We start from the raw sequence: 13,295 nt of genomic DNA on the forward strand, positions 1-13,295 counted from the left end.
CAGACTGGGTTTAAATCAAATTTAATGCTTAATCTTGATAATACGTTTCCATAGACTAATAATAACGATTATCGCGTTATCGACTATTAATAAACACTAATTTCACCGATTGATATGCATCGGTCTGATTTCATGCCAGACTATGTCTGCGAATTTCTTTGATTTAATCTTTTATTGCGCGTCTACTGCGTTGGCAGTCCGTTAAACGCGAAAAATTGATTCAAGGTCAATGAATTTAGTGGTCAAAATTAAACATTTCTAAGTAGTATTATATTACTCCAGCAAATACTGGCAAAGCAAAGCAAAGCTGACTGCATGGGAGCGGTATACTAAGCGACACACAATACGAGCTAGGCTGGGTTACGTTTTACTGCATGGTTGTCAAGCTATACATAGACCTAATGATCCTTAGTAATGCCAGATGGAGATTCAGTTTAAATTAAGCCGAAGTATACTACTAGGTTAGGTCATATCATCCGAAGGGATGAAAACACTCCAGTTTTGAGAGCATTCGAAGAAGCATCGACCGGGGGAAGCAGAGGAAGACCTCCAAGAAACCTTTATGAGCCTTTTAGAAAATATAAATTATAATATGTTCTGTCCAAAAATATATGAAAAAAATAAAATTTTCTCTCGATTGAAGAATAAACTAAATATTTGGATTCACTTGCATATTTTGGCATAAAAATGTGCTAAGGGGGCAAATAGTATATTTAACAACGTCAAAATTTTGCACGGCTAAGATAAGTAGTTTATTTATTTTAAAGAAAGAGAAAAAATAAACTTTAAGTAAACCAATTGCTGAAAGCATTTAACTGTTTGACTTACAAGCCAACACACACGTAGGCACTACATATTTCATGTGCCATCTTATTAACAATATATATATAGTACCATAGTATATGTATGTATGTATGTATAAACAGACATAATACGTAAACATATTTTAATATTTACTCTTTGTGGCACGTGACATGTGTCACTTAAATAATAACGCGATTTTTTTGAACACTCACCTTGTAACGATAGAACTGAGAAATATTCACTTGCCCCCACAAATTTCGATATTTGATGCTGTGAACACAACAGAAGGGAGTGGTGCCAATACAAACGTTTCAAGATACTACATAGAAAGATTTTGATTTATTACTGATTGTGGTATTCATGTAAATATATGTAAGTACCAACAAAGGCATTAACAAATTTTCCAAATATTTTGATGTTTCTCCAAAGCTGCCCCCTTTTTTTTGCAAACTCAAGCTGATAGAATAAACACATGTGGTTTTAAGATCAGGAATTTCTACAATATTGTGTTGTGTAAAAAAGTGTCAAGTTTATTCACATTGTAAATGTTTATGATTTAAAATACAAAATAGATAAAAGTAAATACGGAAATTCATATGTATGAAGTAAAGTGTGAAAAGCTGTTGAAGTCAAATTTGACATATGATTGCACTATTACACTCTTAAACAAATTTTTTCAAACACTCGCCACGAGTTTAATAGTTGGCAAAACTTTTTATATTGAGTTCTGTTTTTGTGAGTATAACAATTTAAAGTATAACAGTTTTCAGTATAACAGTTTTGAATATAACAGTTTTTTACGTATAGCAGTTTAAAGTATAACAGATTTTAAGTATAACAGTTTTGAGTATGACACTTTTTAAGTATAATAGTTTTTGAGTATAACAGTTGGAGGATGGTATAACAGTATACCAGTTACTTTAAGTATGCATTTTTATTATAACATATAACATATGTATAACAGTTTTTTGAGTATAACAGTTTATTTAAGCATAACAGTTTTTTGAGTATAAAAGTTTGGTTGAGTATAAAGTTTCTTTCTAAATATGAGTATAACAGTTTGCTTTGAGTGCAATAGTTTTGTTCGGAATAGAACACTTCTGTTCTGAGTATAACAGTTTAGAGTGATTTACCATTTCGTTCTGAACATATCAGTTTTTCAAAGTATAACAGTTTTGTTTCAAGTCTGTAAGGGTGACCGGTGATCTTATACCGTGTAAACTTTTGATAACTTGATAAAGTTATGTAAGAATAGTTTCTGCATCATATCAAGATACCAAATATAAATAGAGGAAAATATTTCGCTTGTGAAAGAAATTGTTGTTGTAGCGCCAGAAAACACACCTGAAGTAATTTAGAGGCATGCATGAAAAATTCGGGTCCGTTCTAGATACTTAGACCCGACTGTCATGGGAACCACCCCATCATTGATTTCGCTTGGGACCTTTCCTAGAGAACGCATAATAACGAGAAGGTGCAAATCGATTGGAGGCCTAACAGAGCTGAAAAACACTCAGTATCACCATTTTCTAACATATTCAGTACTACTTGTACATATGTATATACGATAACCGCATAAAATCGATCATGTCAAATGGTGTACTCAATGATTGTGTTGAAAAGTCACACAGACTGCATAAGAAAACTAAAATTTGCCACTCATTGTAATGCCGTAAGTCGTAATAGTTTAGCGTTTAATCACTTTTTAAGCGTCTTTAGGTTACACACGCTGCCGTCACAAGGCAAAAAAAGGCTCCACAAATGCAATTCTGTTTGTTAGGCGAACTATTTTCTGCATATCTACAGGTGCATAAGTGAGTGTGTACATATGTATTGTTTTTGTATAACTACACGTTTAGAAAAAATGCAAGAAAAACCTTAGTGTTGTTGTATTCGCAGTCTGACATCAGAGAAAAATTGCCAAATCATATTCGCCACTCATTAGGCTGAAGTGTTGAATGGGTGTAAAATTGCATGCGCGCAGTGCGAAGCGCTTGCCGTTTGTCGTGCGCTGATTCGACGGTTTGCCAACTGTTTCACAATGGCATCGCATGGATCAAATGACTGTTTTAAAATTAAGTTTGGAAAATTTTAAAATATGTTATAACATTTGATTGCGCGTGCTGAAAGGCTTTTAGAGAACTTTAATGTAATTGTTATTCAAGCGCAAGTCTTAAAAATAATAATTAATATCATATGTTTATCCACATAAGCTAATACCATACCATTACAAATAATTCCAAAATAAAATTGTATTGTATTTAATTTTCTTAGAATTTGTAAATCTCTCTGAGTCATTAAAAATTAATTTAATTTGAAAATTCCATACATCGTCTCCAAATTAAGTGTTAACCTTCAAACAAAATATTGTATGTAGAGGTTAAGCTCGGTTAAGCTTCGTTAAGCTCTAATTACATTCTCGTTAGTTAAACATACATGGTCTACTTACCCACCTACACATATGTAATTAGATATATGAAGTGATAAAAAGTAAGTAAGGTACATCTGTAGAATAGTTCCGTGTAGTATTTCTAAAGTTTCTTTTTTTAATTTCTTCTTTTCTTTTCGTTCAATCAGCTGAAGTCATTAATAATATTTGCCCTATGTATGTATTCGTATATACATATTTTACACAATGAATGAATTCTAAGAATTTAGTGATCAAAATGTAATTACTACAAAATAAAAAAAGGAAAAAAGTAAAGCTGGGAGATATAAATTTTTTTTGTGCAAATTTATACGAACTACGTCAAAAATATTGAAAAATAAATACAGAGGTTTATGATATTGGTTAGGTTCTATTATTGGCGAAACTGTAGTAAGGCTTTGTTCACAATTTTAAAATTATTAATAAATTCTTCAAAATCTATTTCATTCCCCTCAAATCTCCAATACTCTTGTGCAACGTTTTTTCTTATCATCGAAACAATTGTCTAAGTAAATTTTCGGTATAGCCTTCAATGCGCGTAGCGATTCACTTTTCATGTCTTCATTTGTCTCAAAGCGGTTTCCCCGGACCAGTCGTTTGAGTTTTCTGAATAGCCAGGAGTCACACCGAGCTACATCAAGCGAATACGGTGATTGCGTCGCGATATTGGTTGAAAAGTTGACGAAAAACTTACGAAAAATCAAAATATGCGACGGTGCATTATCGTGGTGCAAAAACCAAACGTTGTCGGCCCATAATTCAGGCCTCTTTTTACGAATAGCTTGACGCAAACGACGCATAGCACTCAAATACTCGCACCATACCTCGATAATCGAAGAAAACTGTCAACATAACCTTGATTTTTGACCTGCTCTGACGTGGTTTTTCCGGCTACGGCTTTGGCTCACCTTTGCCACTATATTCAGCCAATTGGCCGTCTGCTTCCGGGTCGTAAGCATAGATCCATGACCCATCGCCAGTAATACTATGTTTCATGTCATCCTGATAGTCGGAAAGCGCTGTTTCACAGACGTTAATACCACGCTGGCCTTAGAAAAAATGGAATGATTTTGGATTCTTATGATCTTTCAAAATGATTTTCACTGATCCTTCCGATTCCGACAATCCAACAATGTCAGTAAAATCTCTGACAGTTAATCGTAGACTCTCAAGCACTTTCCTCTATTTTACTAACGTGACTTCTTTGAGTAGTTTGTACCAATTAAAGCACTTGCTCACTACAAAAAATTATCACCGAAAGCCATTTCCAACGATGGGAGAATTTACGATAGTACAATGCCCCACCCATCATCCATCTTTGAAGAAACTCACTCTCATTCAGCTGCTTAATAATGCTACTTTCACAGAAAATTTCTTTTAGCAAAATACTGGATCTGCCAGTTTTCACATGCTTCTCTTGAGGCGAATTTTTTATCAGTAAAATCATTCGTTATAGAACAGATAGTAATCACTGAGATTCAGGTTCGGACTAGAATGTGGATTCATAAGAACATTCAAACCAATCTTTTGCAATTTTTGGCGTTTCACTAACGATGTGATAGGATACAATTCCTCTCCTATTGGCCAAAGCTGGCCGCTTCTCGGCTATTGCTTCCTTTAGGCGATCCAATCGAATCTCTCATTGTCTAAGATATTTTTTTTTCAGCAATTTCTACGAGGTATGACAATTAAGTAATGAGACTGATTCCATAAAAACAGCATATTAGAAAATTATTCTACAACTCTGCCATTCCCTTCAAAGTAGTCCCCTTGGCCAGCTATACGGCGATTCCAGCGCGTTTTCCAATGCTTCGTAACATTTCTGAAACGCTTCGACTGGGATGCCCGCAAGTACCCTCGTCACGGCCGCCTGGATGTCCGTAATCGACTCAAAGGAAACAAAAAAAAGTCACAGGGTGATATGTCGGGCGAATAAGGCGGCTGTTGCAACACGGTGATCCCTTTAGAGGCCAAATACTGGGACACGCTGAGGGCGGTGTGGCACGGCGCGTTGTCGTGATAAAGGATCCAGTTACGAGCGATGTCTGGGCGCAACCTGTTGACTCGTTTTCGCAATCTTTCGAGTACTTGGCAATAGTAGACTTGATTCACAGTTTTCCCCGGTGGAACGAATTCTTTGTGGACTATCAAAAAAAGGCAATAATCATCGTTTTCACCTACGACTTGCTCATGCGAGCTTTTTTCGGGCGGGGGCCGCGCGGAGACAACCAATGTGAGCTTTGGCGTTTGGTTTCCATGACTAAGAGCACTATTATATCAATGAAGAGGGGAGGGATGCCGGAAAAAGAGAAAGGGAATTTCAAGGTCACAGGTTTACCACAAGCGCGGCATAAAATCAGTCTCATTACTTAATTGTCAAACCTCGTATACTGTTATGTCCTAAAAGTTCACTTTCTGACCCTATATCAAATTTTAGTAGAACACAGTACCAACAATAAAAATAAAGTAATCCGAACCCATAACTACTCGATGAGATGTCACAAACAGTTACACCAATGGCAACATATGAAGCCTTTCCACCTAATTCTTTATGAAGTAAGCAATGTGGGTACACACCTTATGCTTATCATGCTACCACTAAAGCCACAGACAAGCCACGTCACTCTCTGGTGACATCAAATATTGGCACATTCATTTAGTTTGGTAAACATTGCCGACTTTGTGATAATTTCTAATAACTTTGCGTAAAATTAAACAAACACAGTAGCCACAGTTAGCACTAATACTCCGATGCGCACACAGACACGCACACAGACACACATTCTGATACACATGGAACATTATGGCCGCATAAAGTAATCAATAAAGCATGCATGAACTGTTTGATTTTGAAAATGCAAGTGCTAATCAGCCGCAAATTAATTTCTCAAATGCAAAGTGTCAAGTATGTTGGCATATTGAAAGAGGCGTGAATTAAACTCTTCACACTGATGCATTCATTATGTTGGAGTGCTCTTTCGCTCATTAAATGACCGGGCGACCGCTACGCACAACCAACGGGACGGCGGACGACGTACGATGGACGACAGGTGACGAGTATTTTCCAATTCGCACCTTATCAATTCACTTACTTTGCATACTTTCATGGCGGCGGGACGATTGAGTTAATTGCAAAATCTAATTGATTTATCTAATTGCATTAGTAAACAAATACACATTTGCGCGTGTGTGTGTGCGTATCCGCTTGTTGAATGAGTACTAGGTTATTGTGCTACGGACAAACACTCGAAGTCAAATCAATTTGTGGGAATTCGAGTATTGACATAATACGACCGTCTGTTGACGAGCGCATTTTTCATATTTTTGATTGGCTTTTACAAATAAATATTTACATACATATATGTGTTCATAAAGCAGCGTGTGTGAATGTGTGCTCACTCACCATGCTTACTTACGCGCTTTATTTGCGCTTGAACCCGTCATTGCCCAGCTCCACACTACTCACGCAGCGCTTCATGGAAAATGTGCCGATTCTGTTTGTTTTTAAACTCTGTGACTAAAATACGAAAAGAAACTAAATAAAGACTTCGAAATGAGTTCGTGTATGAAAATAGGCACGTCTTATTTTCTCGATGTCTTATTATGAAATTTTAACTCTTCTGTCTTAATAAGTCGTTTTAAGTATGTACAAACAACAACGTTTGGAAATTTCGTGAGCAAATATCGGTCCAACCTTTGTTTAATTTCTGTACCTTTTGGCCTTGACTTCGCTTTGCGGTGCAGATGGGCAAACATGCAGTTCGTAAAGCGTGTTGTTGTCGTTGTGTGACGTGTGACGTCTGTCTCGGTATTATTTTACAGATCATAACTTATGAAATATTTCGTGCAGATATCTTGTTAATTAAAAATGTTTTTTGTACAAGAACCTAATTTTGATTTTTCAGTTTGTATAGCAGTTAGACTCTACAGTGGTCCGAGATCGACGGTTACTTTTTGCCTTTGCAATACTAAATGGAGTTCAGTTACAAGATCCATGAGGAGTAGTCATCGTTTAGGATGCCTTCACTCGAGGCGAGTTTCAACAGACTGTGGCCTTACTATTGATACCTCTTCCTGTGTATCATACCGTGGAGACCCCAGATGCTTTCAGCATAGTTTTGCCAATGCGGACAACTACACAGAAGATGTTCTATTGTTTCCCTGGTGCCTTGCTCCAGTCATTTCCTGCCGCAGTACGATGAGTCGGTGCCTTACTGCGGTCGTTTGTCGCTACCAGACATTGAGCAGTTAGCACTCCGATTATGTTTCTGCAGTCTCTTCTATCGAGTGTTAATATAAATTTTGTGTACCTCCGATCTACAGTTTTGTATATGACTTTTGCAGTTTTGCACCCTGGTAGTTCGTTCCATCGGGTTTCGATTTTCTTGACCATGCTTCTATCCAGTTTCTCGTATAAAAAATTCATGCCTTTCTCAATGTTGATCACGTTTTAGGGTATACAGCATTCTTGACAATCTCGTCCACTATTTTATTGCACTCGATGCCTTTGTGACATGTCACCCAGTAGAAGTGAGGTTAGTTACTTCTGCCAGCACTTGCAGTGGACACTTCTGCTTCCCAAGACACTTCTGGCCGATATGTTATACGAGATTAATGCTTTCATTGTAACTTGACTGACGACGTAGATGTTGACTCAGGAATTGTCTGCAGGTGCGTTAGAGGACAGCTCCGCGGCTTTCGCAATAGCAAAGACCTCAAGCGTGTTCGCAAGAGTTTCAAGTTGGTCGTACATCAGTTTTTGATGACCTAATTCCAGGTAATAAAAAAAAGAAAAACTTCTAAGGATCTTACGCGAAAAAAATTCCACAATAATATGTTTTCAGACCCCCGATTTGGGGTTTGCAAAATAGCTGAGACCATGAGTATCTCAAGAAACCACGGCGTTCATAAAATATTGGCCGTTATGAAAGTTGACGATACTGTGAGATCACTTCACAGCAGTGTTTGACGGTACTTAAGCGCAAAAAGAGGAGTTTCTGAGCGGCGTAAATGACTGTCGGCGAAACTTAGATGTAATGGTATACCCCAGAGACCAAGGAACAGTCTTAACAGTTGTGATCATTTTCAGGGATTATCAAGACTCGGCGCCAAGTTACAAGAAATACAATCTCATCTAGCGTAGAAAAAAAAAACTGTTTCAAAAAATTTTGCAAACTTCTTGAAAAACTATTCTTATTATTTATTATTTTATCTGTATTTTTTTATAAGAACTTATAGTCACATCAATTTATAATATCGGCTAACATTTTTATAAACTGTTTTAATTATTGATATTTATTCGGAACAATTTCAGCTTGAGATTTTGTGGGATTATAAAAGTCTTTCCTAAAAATGGAGGACATCATTTCTATATAATGTACTATTTTGCGACTAATAATGCTAAACTCCAATACAGTATTGATGAATTGTACTCTACATAAAACGATCGCGGTTTAAGAAATTATTCTTCGGCATTTCGTTCATCTCTTCGGTTGCGTGCTCCTGAATGCACTCGACAATTGGACGTCCCGTCTCCACGGCGGTAGTCAAGCCTTTGCGCACAGCCACCGAACTTATGGTGCGCAGATCCGTTGCCATGTCGAGCGCTGCAAACACACGTATCATTGCCGTTACGAAGTCACTGCCATAATCGCCGAACTCTCCGCTCTGATAATCGTTGGGCAACAGATAATGGTATTGAGGCCAATAGCTCTTTGTAATGAAGAACACACTATTCGAATCGGAGGGCTTGAAGTTCTTGTCCAATCCCCAAATGAAATGTGCCGAATTAATAAGCCAACAAACATTCAAAACGATGAGATAACGCAGTGAGAAGGCCACAAAGGTGGCTGCGGCAATTGAATCGCCCCAATACTCAAGCGGTGCATTGATCGGCAACAAAACGTGCAGGAAGAAGTAGAGTACCCAGTAATACCTGGAGGGAATTTAATAAATTTAATTTTAATATTATTAATAGTTGTCTATTAGGGTCGTTCTAAAAACATTTTGTTGAGTACTCACTTTTTTTGAAACATAACCACCTTATCCTGTTCGATATCAGACATATCGACTTGACTGAGCAATTGTTGTTGTTCCCGTGTGTAACTCATGATTTGTGCGTTCACTTGTGCGGCCATGAAGCCACGTGCGCTGTAGAAAGGATCAACTTCTTGGCGGAATTTCTGATGATGTAGGCGATGCGTTTGTACCCATCTATAGATAGGGCCCTGTGAGGTTTAGTAAAGTGCATAAAAATTAGAAATTGTTAAAAATGTGCCTGAGATCGTAAAATTCATACGGGATGTTAAGAGCGTAAAATATAAACGTTCTCTGAATAAATTTACGATTTTAAGCGGTCATTTCGTTAAGTTTAGCAAAGACAACAACCGAATGGAATTTTAGACTTAACGTTCACTTCGTTAACTCAGACTAGGTACAGGGTGTAGATGAGAGTTTAAGAATATAAAAAATAAAATTTTGAGATGTAAGCAATCTAAGGAAAAAGGAGTCTGCCGATAAGACAGAGTTTTCTGCTTAAAATTATCTAGGATCCAAAAACCATGAAAATTTATCATTACTATAGATGAGTACGATTACAGGTAATTATCGAACGCAGTCAATTTTTTTCACTTCAGAGTGGCTAACAAGCATTAAAGTTTTATAAAAAATCGTATTTCTTGGATCAATACTTGGGAAATATATTTAAGATCGGTTCAGACCTTTCGAAAAAGTTTTGCCTGCCGATTCTGAAAACACCGTTTCCTAAAAAATCGCATTTAAAGTCAGTTTTGGGAGCCGATTAAGCTAAATTAAGAAAATCTTACAAATACGCTCATATCTCTAATTATTTGCCGTATCAAACTTGAAATTTTTAGAGGATAATGTCAAATATATGTAAATTCCTTATATAGCAAAAAAAATCGATTTTTCCGAATTTGAACTTTTTCGAAATTCGCAGGAATACTACGTTACCAACATAAAACACTTACCTGTCCAGCTATGGTTTGGCACAGCATCAAGAAAACTCTTAGTGACGTGCTGGCTGTGTATGTTTGGTGCGCCCAAAGGCGATGAGCGCCAGCCGTTGCACCCAAAATTCCCAGAAAAGTCAAAGCGAAGGCTAAAATTTATTAAAAAAAAGTATTAGAGCTACTTTGATCCAAAAATTCAACCAAGTTTGGATTATATACAGCCCTTACATACACACACACATAAACATAAGCATATATTTATAGGCATATGAAGTACACAAAACACACTGCCGTTGACTTATGAACCTTTTGTCGATTCTGATTGAACTTACTGAATAAAATCGTCAGAAATGAGGCATTCGTGAACATTATGAAGATTCCATAGAGTCCAAGTATATTCAAATGTATGTAAAATAGAACAAAAGGCCAGCTCGCTTCACGTTTAATGCGTTCTTTAGTTGTGTCTGCCGACGTCAATGGCTGTGTTTGCTGCTGTTGTTGTTGGATTTCGCCATTGCTAGCGACATTGCTTTGAGTTTCCATTTTCAAAAAATCTTTTTTGTTAAATATAAAAAGAATTAGAAATACTAGTCTTTGATTTTTGCAGCTGGTTTATTGTATAAATATTAAAAAGTAAAGTAAAAAAGTTGCAGAGTCTAAAAATAAGCTTTTTTTATTTTTAAAAACTTGTGAAATAATAGTTTAATAAAATATATATTTTAGACAAGGAATATTACTTGAGGTTTGGCTACAAAATTCAACCAAAATATTTATTTTCAGTGTAGTATATACAATAATAACTAATTTTCTATAACCAGAACAAAGTATATTAACTTTGCCACGTCACAAAGAAGCATTAGAGTATATATGTATGACTATCAGGGTAGGTCAAAAAACGAATGTTTTTATTTGCTTGGTACTCTCAAGAATTGGTTTATGGACACCTTTAAGTAAGGCTATCCAAGTATGAGCTCTTAATTGTGACGCTAAGGCCCTCCGCCTAAAAGATTTTATTTTTTTCTTATTATCAGATAAAAAAATTGATTCCCGCTTCCAAATATAATACTTAAAAAAATATTTGAACATGTGTATTTTAGAGGAAATTGAATGCTTTTCAAAAAAGGTCCTAACGATTTTTTCGTAAATTTAATATATTTATTATAATTAAAATTTAATTATTTTAAAGAAAATAAAATTGTTGTTTTTTATGAATTTTATAACTCAATGAACAAATATATTTTTATTTTATTTTTTATTCTTTTAATTAAAAAAATAATTTTTTATTATTTTTTTTTAATTATTATTTTTTTTATCATTTTATTTTTTATTATTTTTTATTATTATTTTTCCTTGATTTTTGATGACAAATATCTCGTAAACTCTTAACTTAATCGAAAAATTGTATAGACCATTTTTTTCACCCGTTCTTTTATCGCCAAGAAGCTACTTATTTGTCGGTATGGTTCGTACTACTATAGCATATAGCTGGCTTACAAACTGAAAGATCGGAATCAAGTGCTTGCATAGAAAAATTTTTCATTTGACGCGATATCATTATCAAATTTGGCATGGGTTATTATCCAAGGTCACGGTGCAATATGCGAAGAAACAGTTCAGTTCGAGTCACTATAGCATATATCTCCCATACAAACTAACCATTCACATTTCTTGTAAGGGAAGGGTACTATAGTTGAGTGAAACCGAAGTTAACGTTTTCTCTTGTTTTCTTTGTAGAACGCAGGCTTTTGTCAATTTTTGCACTTTTTCTTGCTATTCTTTTTTTTAATATTTTATATTATTATTTAATATAATTTAATATATTTTTTTATTTTTTGGTTTAATTTAATTTACGGTAATTTATTTGATGTAATTTTAATTTAATTTAATTTATTTCAATTTATTTTATTCTATTTTATTTCATTTTATTTTGTTTTATCTTATTTTATTTTATTTTAATTATTTTACTTTATCTTATTTTAATTTAATTTAATTTATTTCAATTTATTTTATTCTATTTTATTTCATTTTATTTTGTTTTATCTTATTTTATTTTATTTTAATTATTTTACTTTATCTTATTTTATTTCATTTCATTTCATTTTATTTTATTTTATTTTATTTTATTTTATTTTATTTTATTTTATTTTATTTTATTTTGCTTTATTTTATTTTATTTTATTTTATTTTAATTTTTTTTTTGTTAGTTATTGAATTTTGTACCTTACAAAATTCATTTGTGACACTATGAAGAAATTAAGATCAATAACCAGCCCTATTTTTTATATAACTGTTCATTTTTACAACCGCGAACTCAAAAAACATTAAGATTATAACAAAGAAAGATTCCAGTATTACAACATCGGTACCAAATATATCCTTTATTAGCTTCAAATAGATCTTATTCCGATGTTTTAAAGGAAAAATACTACAAACAAAGCAACATTTAACTCGATAAAATCTGCAATAAAAGCATTAGACACAAAATTTATTGTATTTTACTAAAATTTACAAGCCAGTAAAACTAAAGTAAATTTTTAGGACTTAGATGTACAGAAAAAAAATAATTTTTATCTCAAAACCTTATAGTTTTTTTATGATAAAACTCAGCTTGAAATATGCCATCAATTTAATTTTACATGTTTTTCACTAAAAAAAAATCGAAAACAATGAAAAAATTCAATTACTCCTTTTATAGAAAATTTAACACCAAACAACAAATCTCAGTATGTTCTTTACTCTGTATATTTGCGGATCGGATACTGCCGGTCAACCAGTGCGCGTGCTGTCACAAACTCAACTAAAGGAACTTCCTTGATACAAAAATAGAAAACCGTTTTTCAAAACACCACAGCTTATATGCATATGCAATTTTGTATAAAAAATATACTATATAAACACTATATATATACCAACCTTACTTAGAGATAATAAAAATTTTCCAATAAAATAGATTTAAAAATCGCTTTTATGGAAACTAATGCATAATTTAAGTATTCATAAGAGCCGGGCATAATTAGAAAACGCACTCATACTAACTGTAAATACGGCTATATAAAAGAGGGCATGCACCTCAAGCATTTAATTTAAAAAAG

General features: G+C 34.3%; 1 protein-coding gene across 2 annotated transcripts; it reads right to left on the bottom strand.

Moving 5' to 3' along the window:
* Positions 1–8,398: 8,398 nt before the first annotated feature.
* Positions 8,399–13,079, bottom strand: LOC105231786 (acyl-CoA Delta-9 desaturase). Of its 2 annotated transcripts, none has more exons than XM_049450434.1 (5): positions 12,888–13,079; positions 10,536–10,757; positions 10,222–10,352; positions 9,254–9,459; positions 8,399–9,167 (listed from the first exon to the last, which is right to left on the bottom strand). In XM_049450434.1, exons 2-5 carry the CDS (start codon positions 10,744–10,746, stop codon positions 8,666–8,668), a joined length of 1,050 nt encoding a protein of 349 aa, XP_049306391.1. In that variant the 5' UTR covers positions 10,747–10,757; positions 12,888–13,079; the 3' UTR covers positions 8,399–8,665. The 2 variants fall into 2 exon arrangements, with proteins under 2 accessions (XP_049306391.1, XP_049306390.1); XM_049450433.1 differs by having other exon boundaries at positions 12,940–13,077.
* Positions 13,080–13,295: the final 216 nt, after the last annotated feature.

This window comes from Bactrocera dorsalis, chromosome 2 (genome assembly GCF_023373825.1).
Source record: "Bactrocera dorsalis isolate Fly_Bdor chromosome 2, ASM2337382v1, whole genome shotgun sequence".
NCBI lineage: Eukaryota > Metazoa > Arthropoda > Insecta > Diptera > Tephritidae > Bactrocera > Bactrocera dorsalis.

Coding starts and splice junctions, on each gene's coding strand:
- LOC105231786 (XM_049450434.1), bottom strand. CDS start 10,746: ATGGAAACTCAAAGCAATGTCGCTAGCAATGGCGAAATCCAACAACAA. Junction 10,353..10,535: donor ATTTCTGACGATTTTATTCA/GTAAGTTCAATC, acceptor AATAAATTTTAG/CCTTCGCTTTGACTTTTCTG. Junction 9,460..10,221: donor GCCAAACCATAGCTGGACAG/GTAAGTGTTTTA, acceptor TAAACCTCACAG/GGCCCTATCTATAGATGGGT.